The following is a 13,242-nucleotide window of genomic DNA, read 5'->3' as shown; positions in this document are numbered from 1 at the left end:
CGGGGGCCAAGGCGGTCCTTGACGCCCGGGCGAGCGACAGGCGTGACGCGCCGTGGAGCGGCATCGGCAGGCAGAGCTGCGGTGGGCGGCGGCATGCGTGCGACATCTGTGTACGGCCGCGTCAAAGACTCGCTCTCTCAGCTGGAGCTCCCCGTAGGAATCGCGCTCGCCGGAGAGAGTCGTTCGACGGTCGGCAGGGTCAGGGTCAGCAGCGACGGCGCCCATGGCGCAGGGCCGGAGGGGGGAGGGGAGCGAGGCGGCTTGCCGACGGGGAGGCGAGGGAGCTAGGCTAGGACCGACCTCACCGCGGAGGAAGGCGACATAGCCCTTGGAACAAGAACACCCGAATCTTGAGGGCCATGCTGTCATGCTCCTCTAGCAGTCTTCTGAGCTTGCCGTTTCTAACTGAAACCAAACAAAACTGTAAATTACCGTTGTCGTTACCGTTGTGTACATCCAAAGAACGGATGCAAGTATATATACATAAAACAACGTACACAGACACGTTCAACTGAAATAAGCAAAGAAAACATTTATACCATCTCCTACACATATACTCCCTCCGTCCTAAAATAAGTGTCTTAAGCTTAATACAACTTTATACTAGAGCTAATACAAAGTTGAGACAGGACAGAGGGAGTAATATACTCTTTCTATACCTAAATAATTATAGTTGGGGAGAACTAATACAAAGGGATACAAGTTTGAACAGCAAAGAAGTCTTATATATTATGAAACAGAGGTAGTATTTATTTATTTATTTGTCAAGGAAAGAAAGGTTACAGGCCAGAAAGTAAGAAATCAAAACATATTTTTTTACGTCAAGGAAAGATAGGTTATATGCAAGAAAGTAAGAAAACAAAAGGTGGACAGGTAAGCACTATCATAAAACTTTTACAGCTCCGTCAGATGTAAAACAAAAAAGTCACTCAGCTCTGTTTCAGATATAAAATAAGCTACAACAAAATTATCTGTGTACAGGAAAGAATGTGCCTCGAGACTTAACAGCATATCCATAAAAAGGTGTATACATCTAGCGTCAATTAAAAGAAAAAAGAATACGCATGTCCCTGATTAAGATGGAGTCGATAAAAAGGATTCATGTCTGAGGGGGGGGGGGGGGGGGGGGGGGGACATATATTCAACAGGCCAAACAATTACAACACCAGCATCCCCTTCCAAAACTTTGCATGGCATGGTCAACGCTATGGCAGTTGAAGCAGTCTGCTCAGCGCGGGCCCTCTTCGAAATCAGCCCCAACAAGTGATACGACTGGATCGAGCGGCAAACAACTCAGCGCATCAGACAATACTCGGCGCATCTCCAGCCCAGCTGCAAACTGCTCGTGGCCATCGAGTTCTAATGCAGTCCACTAATGGCGCATGCTGACAAGGAGTCTGAACTGGTGGAGCAAGAGAAAGAACACTGTCATTCTTGCTGCCACTAGCCGATGAGCTTACGACATCAGCTAGGTATTCATCCTGAGTCCACCTAGGTGGGACGCTGACATTTAACTTGCATATCCTAGGTCTCTGTATTGGAGTTGAGCCTCCTGTGTTTCCACTCCCATTAAGCACAGACTTGGCAATTCCATTGAAGTGGTAGATGGTGAATTGCTTCTTGCCCATGAGGCCAGTTGGATCTTTCATGCCTCCAGCCCTTTTATCCAACTGAAGCAGTGCCTGCCAGAACTCACTCCATACTATGACGCCCGCATTGCAGAGATCGTCAAGCTTGTCAGAAGGAAATGTTATGTCGGTGTCCCTGAGAACTTGTTGAAATCCCTCCACCGCAATAAAGCCTCCACCTCCACTTTGGTCTTGCGCATCAAATGCCCTCCTAATTTTGGATTCCCGCTCTTCTAGCTCATTCTCCTCTTGGACGTTGGGATTTAGGGCAAAAAGGACAGTGTAGTGACTTTCACTTCCCACCACCCATATAGGCCATTTCGGACACTTTAGGTACTGACCAACCTTACACAAATTTAGTGATTCCAGAAGGGTAAGGAACCCAACTTCCACATCATTTGGAATGCCTTTCAGGGACATGCCGCCACCAAGGTCCATCTTGCCATCAAATACATTTGGGACAGCCTCTCCACAAAGCAATAAATTTACAATTTCCTGCAAAAGACCACACGAGGTTGTAATAATGTATAAATATTACTGATAATAATGAGCAGTGCTAGTACATAACACGTTCGATATTCATAGCTTCCACATGAGTCCAGCACTGTATTCCAACAGTTAGCGCCGAATTGCTATGTTAAGTGCGATAACTGACCCAAGGAAGCTAACATAAGCCTGTTCAGCATGGAATGGAAATGCATCCATAAATACCCTACTTATACGTTTGTCCTCACTTCACATAAAGAGTTAAACCTGAAGCAACACCGCTTGCACAAACAAGACATATATGCAAGTGTAACTCAAGTTAAACTGGCAATGTGTTACTAAATGGCAGGGTGTTTCAGTAAGCATGTCATGCTAAATACTGGAGTTCATAATTCTATCTGTACCTGAGAAGCATGCCCAAATGGAGCCGTGACCAATGGTTGGCTTGGATCATCCCTATCTGCTTGGATACAATCCTGGTTCAAAATTGATTGAAGTTCAAATACACCACTGAATTTGCTATTTATTTAATTGTGCAAGCAAAGAAAACAAACATAATGCACACAACAAAATATGGAATTAGACATACCAGTCCCCGCGAAAGTAAAGAAGAGATAAGAAATAACATAGCACCCAATCGACTTTCAAACAGAGGAATGTTTGCGAGAAGCATGTTGAATGCATCCTTCCTTGAGGTAAATGTACTTATTCTAAGAACTTTCTGGAGATCAATTGCCGATTCAACAGAAAGGCCTTCCAAAGCAGCATCAACTTTCTTCTGTAAGTTCCAAAAGAGAATTGTCGGCATGCTGTATATGGAAGTATAATCAACTTTGAAGCATCTCAATGCTTATAAGCACCTGATTGTTATCAAGTCCACTTACCTCACGAATAACACCTCCAATGAATGCCACAACAGCTCTTTTCCCAGTTCCACATAAAAATAGAATTTCCACCATAGCATGAACCAATGCTCTAGTAAAAAAAAAGTCAATTAATAAACAGCCATTTGAGTATCAAGAACAATAAGAAAGTCCAATGTTGCAAACTGTATAATGTTTCATGATACATTAAGAATATCAAATCTAAAATATTAACGACGTGGAGGAAATAATAGGTATGGAAGCATTTAGGTTCTCCACGGAATAAACGTTTTTTTAATGGTTCACTGAAACACGGCTTTTGGTTTGGTATATCAAGGGATCTGTCACAAACACATGAATAGAGAACTAACTAAGGCCCTGTTTGATAACAAAGTAGTAAAAAAACTAAAGTATTAAAAACTGCAGTAATTTTACGTGTAGATAGAAAATACCATGGTTTTAATATAACAATATTTTTTGCAGTATTCACAATATAGAGAAACCGTTTGATTACGCCACATATTACTGTAAAATTTACCAGCTAGCCGTTGATGGTGCATGCATTCGTAGCTAGCTAGCTAGCTGCCTTCTCTGTTTTTTAAAAAGAGGTCTGGGGTTCTTTTTTTTATGCAGAGAAAAAACCACAGTTTCTCTAATACTGCAGTTTTAAAATCACAATTCTTAGAGGCAACCAAACACCTCACTGTAAATAAAACTATGATAATCTCCAAAACTGCAGTATTCTAGAAATACTACGAAAATTCTTCGTTATCAAACAGGGCCTAAGAGAGGTCGTGGGCTTAAATTTTTAATCTCCCACGTCAGTCTGCTAGGTTTTTATTTTCACAATGAAGAACGGTGGTTCAGAAGAATTACTGACTAGATAAATAGCTAAAAGACGAACACCGGCATCAGTGTGGTTTTTAAGGAGCAAAAGAAACCACCTCGTCTTTCCATCCTCAGTAAGAGAAGAAAAATCATCCCTTGCAGCAAAAGAACTCTCATAAAATCGTCTTTGTCCCAAAGCAAATGACGGATCACTGACCTCTGGGTTACCCAAATTATCAGAGAAAAACAGAAGATATTTAAGGACATATGCCTGCAAAAAAGAACATAAGAAAGTTGCCATCAGAAAAGGTGAGCTTGCTGAGAGCAGAAACAATTACACAACAGAGAGCAAAATAAACAATTAGATCTCGTATGTAAACACATTAGACTGTGACAAATTACAAGAAGAAAAAAACTTGCATCATAGGCTTATATACAAGCAAAAGGTAGAAGTCAGATAAGCTGCACAGCTTTGAACAACTTCTCTGCTGATTTAATGTAACAGCAGAACGCCCCAGAGGTCCTACCAGACCTTACAAAGAAAAGTACAGATTCATGACCACCAACGATAGGGTTTGTTCATCAGGATAAATTAGTGTAAAAAAAATTCAGGAAATAGGATTTTAAACAGGAACAGGGTGAGCTCATAGAAGAAGAGAAAAGGTCGACCGATAGAGCTACTTCTGTTCAATTCATCAGGGTCACTACACAGGATGCTTAGGTGTGGGGGCAGAGCTTGGTTGAGACCAACCTGGGCCTTGGCCCCTCCTGCGATTGTAAATTCCCTTGGTTAAGTAGCACTACGTGGAAGTTTTTTTGGCTAACCGTGAATTGAAATCACTACTTAATCATACACAAATCAGTGTTGACCCCTCCTCAGTTTAGCTCTGTGTTGAGTTGGCAGTTCATAGTATTGACCAAGTTCAGGCAGTCCAACTGAAGTGACACCCATTTAAGGTGTGGAAACATGTAGAACAATTCTAGACACCAAAAATGCCCACAATAACACTCAATCAAAGTATCAAACACAATTAGCTAAAGCAACAATGATGTACCTGCACTGTAGCTAAGACGCCACAAGGGCCACCTTCATGTTGTACCAGTCCCATAGCTGTTTCTGGGTCAGAGCTGAACCTGCATACATTTTAACAATAATTAGACAAATAGCATTCATTTGTATGACTGCAATGAAACTGTATGATATTTTCAAGAAACTGTATGCATTAATTTTTAGTGGCACAGGCATGCAAATTCCTGTTAACTGCCAAATCTGAAAATTTTCCTACTTCATGGCTAGAACTTGCCAGCAATCAGAGTCATAATTCAAAATAAATACACTTTTTAACTCCAACTCAGAACACCAATATACCAAAGGCATATGTTAAAACTTCATGCGTTAAGTCAGTTGCGCAAAAACTTATTCAAACTAAAAGGTCCCTTTGATGTGTGGAGAGAGTGTAGACATGGGACCCAAGTTGGATTCAGAGGAACGAAATAAAATTGGTCAAATCAATCCTAGAAAGCTTAGAATTAAAAAATGTTCATTTCAGAACTGGAGCTCCTGAAGGGTGCTTCACCCAAAATGCTTGATGCTCTGGGCTGTACGGTTCTCCCATACTATTCCCATGCAAAAAATAGCAGTGGCTTACAATTGTTGCACATAGGCCCTTTGATCGCTATAAAACTAATTTTTCTCAACTACCAATGCAGAATTATGAAGATATTTGCAACTCCAGCAGCACTTATTTTCACAAATACCCCTAACAAAGTTACCCTTGATGGCATCTAACATGGTATTAGCTAGCCCTGACGAACGCCCATCTTTTGTAATGGACAACATGACACAAGTTCTTATCCAGGGTTGTTCCATTTCCTGGCAGTACCGGCCAGTTACTGCCAGGAATGGGGCAGTGCCAAGGTAATACAAATTGGATGGTTTATTTTGAATTTAAATTCCTTTATTAAAAAAGGTATGCAGTATCTTCTAGCTGATATGATCACATACAGAATGGATACGGCAAGAAGCTATAATTGATACAACAAAGAAGCATGAATTAACATCACTACTTAAAAATTGAGGTTGATGAGACCTTTTGTGTTGTTTATTTCAAATTCTGAAATCCAAAACCATCAGAATTTGACCAAACCCCACTGGTAACCGGTCAAAACTGGATTCCAAACCCTGGCAGGAAGAGCACAGGAAAGTGAACCTTTTTTTCGACAAAACGCAATGCCTCGTTGTATTTAAAAAAAGGTAGGAAAAGTTAATTAATTACACATCCAGGTGGGCAGATGCAGGGAAAAAAGGCAGAAAAACAAGGTCCTCGGGGAATCAGTGGAACATCCCAACCCTCTGGCCGGCAAGCAGCCAGCCCTGCAGTGCCGGCTTAACCCAATATTTCTCGCGTCCAACATCAAGATGCTTCCATCAAATCACTGTGAAAATTTACTAGTACTGGAAGCTCATGAATGGCATGAATATTAAACTATAGAGCACGACCAGTGTCATCTTTAATTTCTGGTTTCTGCAATTGAAACTGCCAGGATATATAGAACGTTTCTCGTAATTGGATTGGAAAAGAGGAACTATCAATATTTAACTTAACAATACCGACAAGAAACAACAAAAAGTAATGCAAGTCAGAGAACACATCTCCATGCACATCTATTCTGCCACGAGAAAAGAAAAAATTATGGAACTTACATTTTGCCATGCATGGGGTATTTATTAACTACCAAATTGTGTTCTCCATATATGCTATGGCAATGTTTCATATGTATACTACTACCTCCGTCCGGGTTTAAAGGGCCGGAGGGCCACGGCGTGCAGTCCGGATTTTTTAATCTGGGTAGTTATTGCGCTGTGCTAATTCGCATGGATTAACAAACATTAGTACTGGGATACGTGGGGACGGGTGAAAGAGCTGGCATGCGAGCGCGCTGGTTGGCTGACCGCACGGCTGCGCGGGAGGCTAACGATTAATGCATTAATTGGAGCAAATTATGGTGCATTACTTTGTGTACCACTGTGCTGCCTTGGTCCTGGAGAATCTATCGGACAGCCCTTTAAACCCGGAGAGGTAGTATAAATGAGTACAGTTAAGCATGCCCAGATGCCAATCTGAATAATCTCAAGGACAACCTCTTGTTCTCTTAGTCTCTTACCATGATTCGTTTCTCAAAGATACACATAACCATGTAGATCATTTTGAATCATGACTATCATACGCTCGCAGAAAGAACTAAAATAGATAATATATTTCCACATCAGTCTGTCTTCACGGAACACTGAGCCATGAATTGGACACCCAATCCACGAGTATTCAGGGACAGTGGGACACTAAACCCTAATCTCATAAACACATGTCTAACGCTAATTTCTAGGTTGCCCATCAGAACAGAAACTTAACATAACCTACTTAGACAATTAAAGCAACGAAGTCACCAAAGTCCATTATCTTACAGATATGGGATGTGAAATCAGAGCGGATATGGAAAGATGTCGCTCATTTTGTACCCTAAACCACATTTTTCCGTGGGAGTCGGAGTTGGACATGTGTATTGCCCGATATCAGTGAAATGCAAATATTACCGGTCAGGCAGTCACGAATATTAATCAAACAAGAACCGTATGGAATATATTGCAATATAAAGATCAATCAACCATATAATCTCCAAAATGCAACTACACCAATAATTCACCAAGGCAAATTTACTCGTAAATATATGATTTCCACTTGTTGTACAATGACACTGGATGACATGTACCATGCAAGACAATGTGAAATTAACCTACCAAAGGCGCCTTTCCAAGAAAAATATGTAGAAGTACAGCATGAGCATGGTCAATAGTCACACAAGCAATGTGAAATTAACCTACCAAAGGCGCCTTTCCAAGAAAAATATGTAGAAGTACAGCATGAGCATGGTCAATAGTCATACTCCCTCCGTTCCTAAATATAAGTCTTTTAAGCGATTTCACTAAGGGACTACATACGGAGCAAAATGAATGAATCTACATTCTAAAGTATGTCTATATACATCCGTATGTTGTCCTCTAGTGAAATCTCTAAAAAGACTTATATTATGGAACGGAGGGAGTACAAGCTATGGGGCAGGGCCTCAAAAAGGCGGGATATGATCGGTGGGCTAAGATCTATATGCTAAGCAAGTTAGCTTGTCCCAAATATCGTAGATTATATTATCCGAATAGTTCCATTACAAGACCGGATATCACTCATCCTATATCATATCCCATATCCTATTCGGGGATCAGACGTTAATGCAGATATCTGTTTCGGTGAACAGATAAGTGCTCCAGAAACCAAAGTATCCCCTCTGTTTTTCACCCATACATACACATATTAATAAGGCTGGTGTACCAAAGAAAAGCTCACCTGATACCCTGATTGCTCCACTGCGCCAGCACTGCCTTTGAAACCCCGCCCCCAAACACCATGACCCAAAGTTTCTCAGCAAGCTCCGGATGCAACTCCTCCCCTTTCTCCTCCTCTCCCGCATCTACCTCCACCTCCACTTCCGCCTCCTTCACATCCTCCATAGGCACCGCGGTTGACTCCGACTCCACCTTCACGTCCTCCTTGGCGCCCTCCGGGGCGGAACTTTGCTCCGCCACCACGGCCGCCGGCTGCGACGGCGGCGGCGGCGCCACGACGATGGCGGCGGGCGGGGCAACGGCGCGTAGGCGCTTCTCGGCGGCGGCGGCCATGAGCTCGCGCTGCTTGCGGCGCGCCTCCGCCTCAGGCGACTCCCCGGCGGGCGATGGGGGCTTGCTGCGCTTGGGCTCGGGCTGCGCCGGCGGCGAGCCGTGGAGGCTCATACGGAGCGCCATCTGGAGCTCCTCCTCCTCGTCTCGATCCCCCATTGAAGCCGCTCCGCCGAACCCTGACCGGATCGATCCGGCTCCAAACCCAAACCCTAGGGCAGGGTTTGGCCCTGCGCCCCCGGTGGTAGGCCTCGAGCTAGGGACGAAGTGAAGCGGGGGCGGTGGTTGTTGGAATTCGGGCCTGGGGCATCGGGATCCGGGATGGCGGCGGGTCAGGAGGCCGACATGGTCGGTGTATTTGTAGGAGCGCCGTCGCGACGGCGATGCGACGGGGGGGGGGGTGTCAGAAACGGAAGTGTTCTCCCGGTGACTGTTCGGTGCGCTGCCCGCCTGCGGTTCGGGCTTGTGGTTTGGACGAACAGCCGATGACTTGTGGGTCCGAGGTAGGTCGTGGCCCAGCTGTCATAGACTGGTGGCAGATGATTCCTGGTGACTGGTTGGACGGTACGGGAGCTTTGGCTTCCCCTGCTTTGGAGTTTGGACCGTGCGGCATGAGATCCGCCTTCATCATCGGTCTTCGCTCAAGTTGAATGCATTTTCAGCCCTTTCGTGGGAGAATTTTCGTCAAAATTGTTAGATAAAAGAGTTTTTCACTGTTTTGACCTTAATCTGAAACTATAGTACTTCCTCCTTTCCGATTTATAGGGCTCAAATCTGAAATCTCATCGACCAAGGTGAATTGTGAGTGGATGACACTAGTTTAAACTAGCCAATGAAATATTTCTCACATATGTAATTTTCAAGGTAATAAATGTAGCATCATTTCTTTTATTGGACTTGCATGGTGGATGTAGAAAATTATGCATGTATAGCCACTCATCTTCTTTCTCTAAACTCTATGAATTAAATACGGCGTGAGACTCAAAGCACTTTAACTCACTTAGGTTCAAAATGAGCCTAATATAATGGAAATCTAAATTTTTTGAGATGAGCCCTATAAACCGGAAAGGAGTACAAAATAAAGTTTGTACGAAACTATTTCACGATCTGACCCATTTAAAAACGCCTAACTTGTGGCGTTGCTGTTGCATGTAAAAACGCCAGTCTATCGGGGCGTTTCTGCTCCATATTCACACGCCGAAGTAGCTCGTGTTGCAGTCCACACACAAAACGCCAGCTGTTCTGGCGTTGCTACCCACGGAGCAAACGTCATGGGGCATGGCGTTTTCGTGCTGGACACTGGAGCCCAGACACACCGGTCTACAATACGCAAGCTCCCGTTGGCTGCTTCTGTTCTTGATTATACAGTGGCAAGAACATCGTTGATGCAGTGCATCCCACTCTTTATATCATCGAGGAAATGAGCTTCTTAACCACCTTCTGTAGTCTTAAGGTATCGAAGTGTTTCAAAAAACTCATATTCATCAAAAGACATGGTCTCAGTATTGGCTTCTGATGTGGTAGCATCCTCAACACACCCCTCATGATGCTCAACTGCCCATTTCATTCCCTCAAAAAGTGCAGGAGCTCTAGATGCATTCCGGTATACTATTCCCAATCTTCTTTGCCACTTAGAGACTGCCATGCTAACAGACGTAATGCTCTCATAGACCCCTCCTCCTTGTCTTCCTTGATCCCCTCAAATAATTCTTTAAGATGTTGCACTTCCCATCTGATCTTTTCTCGAAGTTCATGCATCGTTGGAGCCCTTCCGTCATTTTCAAATGAGCTCACTATCCCAAAGAAGCGGCGTCTAATTTCATTAACACGCGACACCAGTGGCTCAAACACATCTTCCTCAATGCTTTGGTGGACAAGCATAACGACTGATGGAACCAATACTGAAGATCAAAGTATGATAAAACATAGCCGGTATGATAATACTGAAGATCAAAGTATGATAACGACTGATGTTCTTGCCACTGTACAATCAAGAACATAAGCATCCAACGGGAGCTTGCGTATTGTAGACTGTTGTGTCTGGCCTCCAGTGTCCAGCACGAAAACGCCATACCCCATGGGTGTTTGCTCCGTGGGTAGCAACGCCATAACAGTTGGCGTTTTGTGTGTGGACTGCAACGCGAGCTACTTCGGCGTGTGAATATGGAGCAGAAACGCCCCGGTAGACTGGCGTTTTTACGTGCAGCAACAATGTCACGGGTTATGGCGTTTCTAAAAGGGTCAGATCGTGAAATAGTTTCGTACAAAGTTCATTTTGTGCTATAGTTTCAGATTAAGGTCAGAACAGTGAAAAACCCTAGATAAAACGAGATAAATGAGACACGAGAGACAAGATTTTTTACGTGAAAACCCTTGTGGAAGAAAACCACGAACGCACGAAGGCGTAATCACTATAAGGATGGAGTATTACAAGCACGAGACGACAAACCATCTTTAGATGCGACTACATGGAGTATATATGAGAGGCAATGCATGAGAGTCCTTGGAGGACAAGTAAACAAGTTGTACTCGTACGCGTCGGTACCAACACAATGGTCCACACCGTTTGTACTACGTCTAGTCCATCACAATTTAACAATCTCCACCTTGAGCCAAATTCCCTCGAGTAGTCGAAGAAAGTGAATAACTCCATCCAAATCAGCATAAACACCTTGTGCGTCAAAAGTCCAAAGGACTAGTGAGAAATACCAACTAAGCCCGAGCAAAGCTCAAACTTATTGGTAGGAACTGGCTTTGTCATCATATCAGCTCGATTATCATGAGTACTTATCTTGCATACCTTCAAATCACCTTTAGCAACAACATCTCGAACATAGTAAAATCTGACATCAATGTGCTTTGTTCTCTCATGATACATTGGATTCTTTGTAAGATATATAACACTTTGACTGTCCAAAAATATGGTAGGGCAAGATGAATCTCCACAAAGCTCGGCGTACAAACCTCTCAACCAGATAGCTTCTTTGCATGCCTCAGAAATAGCCATATACTCGGCATTAGTAGTGGAACAAGCCATAATAGACTGCAAAGTTGCTCTCCAACTCACAACACAACCACCAATGGTGAAAACATAACATGTGAGTGATCTTCTCTTGTCCAAATCACCAGCAAAATCAAAATCAACAAAACCAACAAGTCCATCTCCAGTTTCTCAAACTGTAAATAAACATTAGAAGTACCTCGCAGGTATCTGAAAATCCACTGATTGCTTTCCAATGCTCTTTTCCAGGATTATCCATGTACTCCATCCTTTCCGGTTTATAGGGCTCAAATCTGAAATCTCATCAACCAAGGTGAATTGTAAGTGGATGACACTAGCTTTAACTAGCCAATGAAATATTTCTCACATATTCAATTTCCAAGGCAATAAATGTAGCATTCTCCTTCTCATTGGACTTGCATGATGGATGTAGAAAACGATGCATGCATAGCCACTCATCTCCTTTCTACAAACTCTATGAATTAAATATGACGTGGGACTCAAAGCACTTTAACTCTACTAGACTCGAAATGAGCCTAATATAATGGAAATCTGAAAATTTTGAGATGAGCACTGTAAACCGGAAAGGAGGGAGTATCTACTAACAACACTGAGTGCATAAGATAAATCAGGACGAGAACGAACCATGGCATACATAAGTGAACCAACTGCACTTGAATAGGGAACTCTATACATGTACTCAATATCGGAATCTGACTTAGGACATAAGGCTGATGATAATTTGAAGTGTGCAGCTAACGGAGTACTTACTGACTTGGTATTATGCATACTAAAACGACGAAGAACTTTATCAATATATCCCTTCTGACTTAGATATAATTTCCCAGACGGTCTATCTCTGGATATTTTCATGCCAAGTATTTTCTTTGGTGCACCCAAATCCTTCATCTCAAATTCATTACTCAATTGCTTCTTTAGTTCATCAATCTCTAACACGCTCTTTGCAGGAATTAACATATCATCAACATAAAGGAGCAAATAAATAGCTGAACCCTTGACAGTTTTCAAATAAACACATCTATCATAATTAGACCGATTGAAACCTTAAGAGCGCATAAAGGTGTCAATTCTCTTGTACCACTGTTGAGGGGATTGCTTCAATCCATAAAGAGAATTCTTTAACTTACACGCAAGCTTTTCTTTTCCAGGAATAACAAAACCTTCAGGTTGTTCCATATAAATATCCTCTACTAATTCTCCATGTAAGAATGCAGTTTTAACATCCAATTGTTCAAGCTCAAAATCATTCATGGCAACAATACTAAGTAAAGTGCGAATAGAGCTATACTTCACAACAGGAGCAAAGACTTCGTTATAGTCAATACCTGGAATTTGGCTATAACATTTAGCAACTAACCTTGCTTTATATTTTGTCTCATCATTAGGATAAACACCTTCCTTTATTTTGAAAACCCACTTGCAATGGATAGGTTTCTTCTCTATAGGTAATCTTACTAAATCCCATGTGACATTCTTTTCAAGTGATTTCATCTCATCATGCATAGCAGTCATGCACTTATTACTATCACTAGAAATAATAGCCTCAGAATATGAAGAAGGCTCAACATTACCTTCAATTTCTTCCGCAACAGATAAAACAAAAGAAACAATATTGCATTCCTCAATTAACCTCTCACGTGCATTAGTACCCCGCCTAACTCTGTCACGTGCGAGATTCCAACCGGGTGG

General features: G+C 42.6%; 1 protein-coding gene across 1 annotated transcript; it reads right to left on the bottom strand.

Annotated features, from left to right (window-relative positions):
- Positions 1-912: 912 nt before the first annotated feature.
- Positions 913-8,989, bottom strand: LOC123426705 (ubiquitin carboxyl-terminal hydrolase MINDY-3). The gene is made up of 7 exons (XM_045110577.1): positions 8,203-8,989; positions 4,861-4,939; positions 3,922-4,076; positions 2,999-3,089; positions 2,704-2,892; positions 2,519-2,590; positions 913-2,123 (listed from the first exon to the last, which is right to left on the bottom strand). Exons 1-7 carry the CDS (start codon positions 8,688-8,690, stop codon positions 1,302-1,304), a joined length of 1,896 nt encoding a protein of 631 aa, XP_044966512.1. The 5' UTR covers positions 8,691-8,989; the 3' UTR covers positions 913-1,301.
- Positions 8,990-13,242: the final 4,253 nt, after the last annotated feature.

Source organism: Hordeum vulgare, chromosome 2H, assembly GCF_904849725.1.
Source record: "Hordeum vulgare subsp. vulgare chromosome 2H, MorexV3_pseudomolecules_assembly, whole genome shotgun sequence".
Lineage (NCBI taxonomy): Eukaryota > Viridiplantae > Streptophyta > Magnoliopsida > Poales > Poaceae > Hordeum > Hordeum vulgare.
This window is presented reverse-complemented; position numbering and strand designations above follow the sequence as displayed.

Coding starts and splice junctions, on each gene's coding strand:
- LOC123426705 (XM_045110577.1), bottom strand. CDS start 8,690: ATGGGGGATCGAGACGAGGAGGAGGAGCTCCAGATGGCGCTCCGTATG. Junction 2,893..2,998: donor TTGGAGGTGTTATTCGTGAG/GTAAGTGGACTT, acceptor TGGAACTTACAG/AAGAAAGTTGATGCTGCTTT. Junction 2,591..2,703: donor CTTTACTTTCGCGGGGACTG/GTATGTCTAATT, acceptor ATTTTGAACCAG/GATTGTATCCAAGCAGATAG.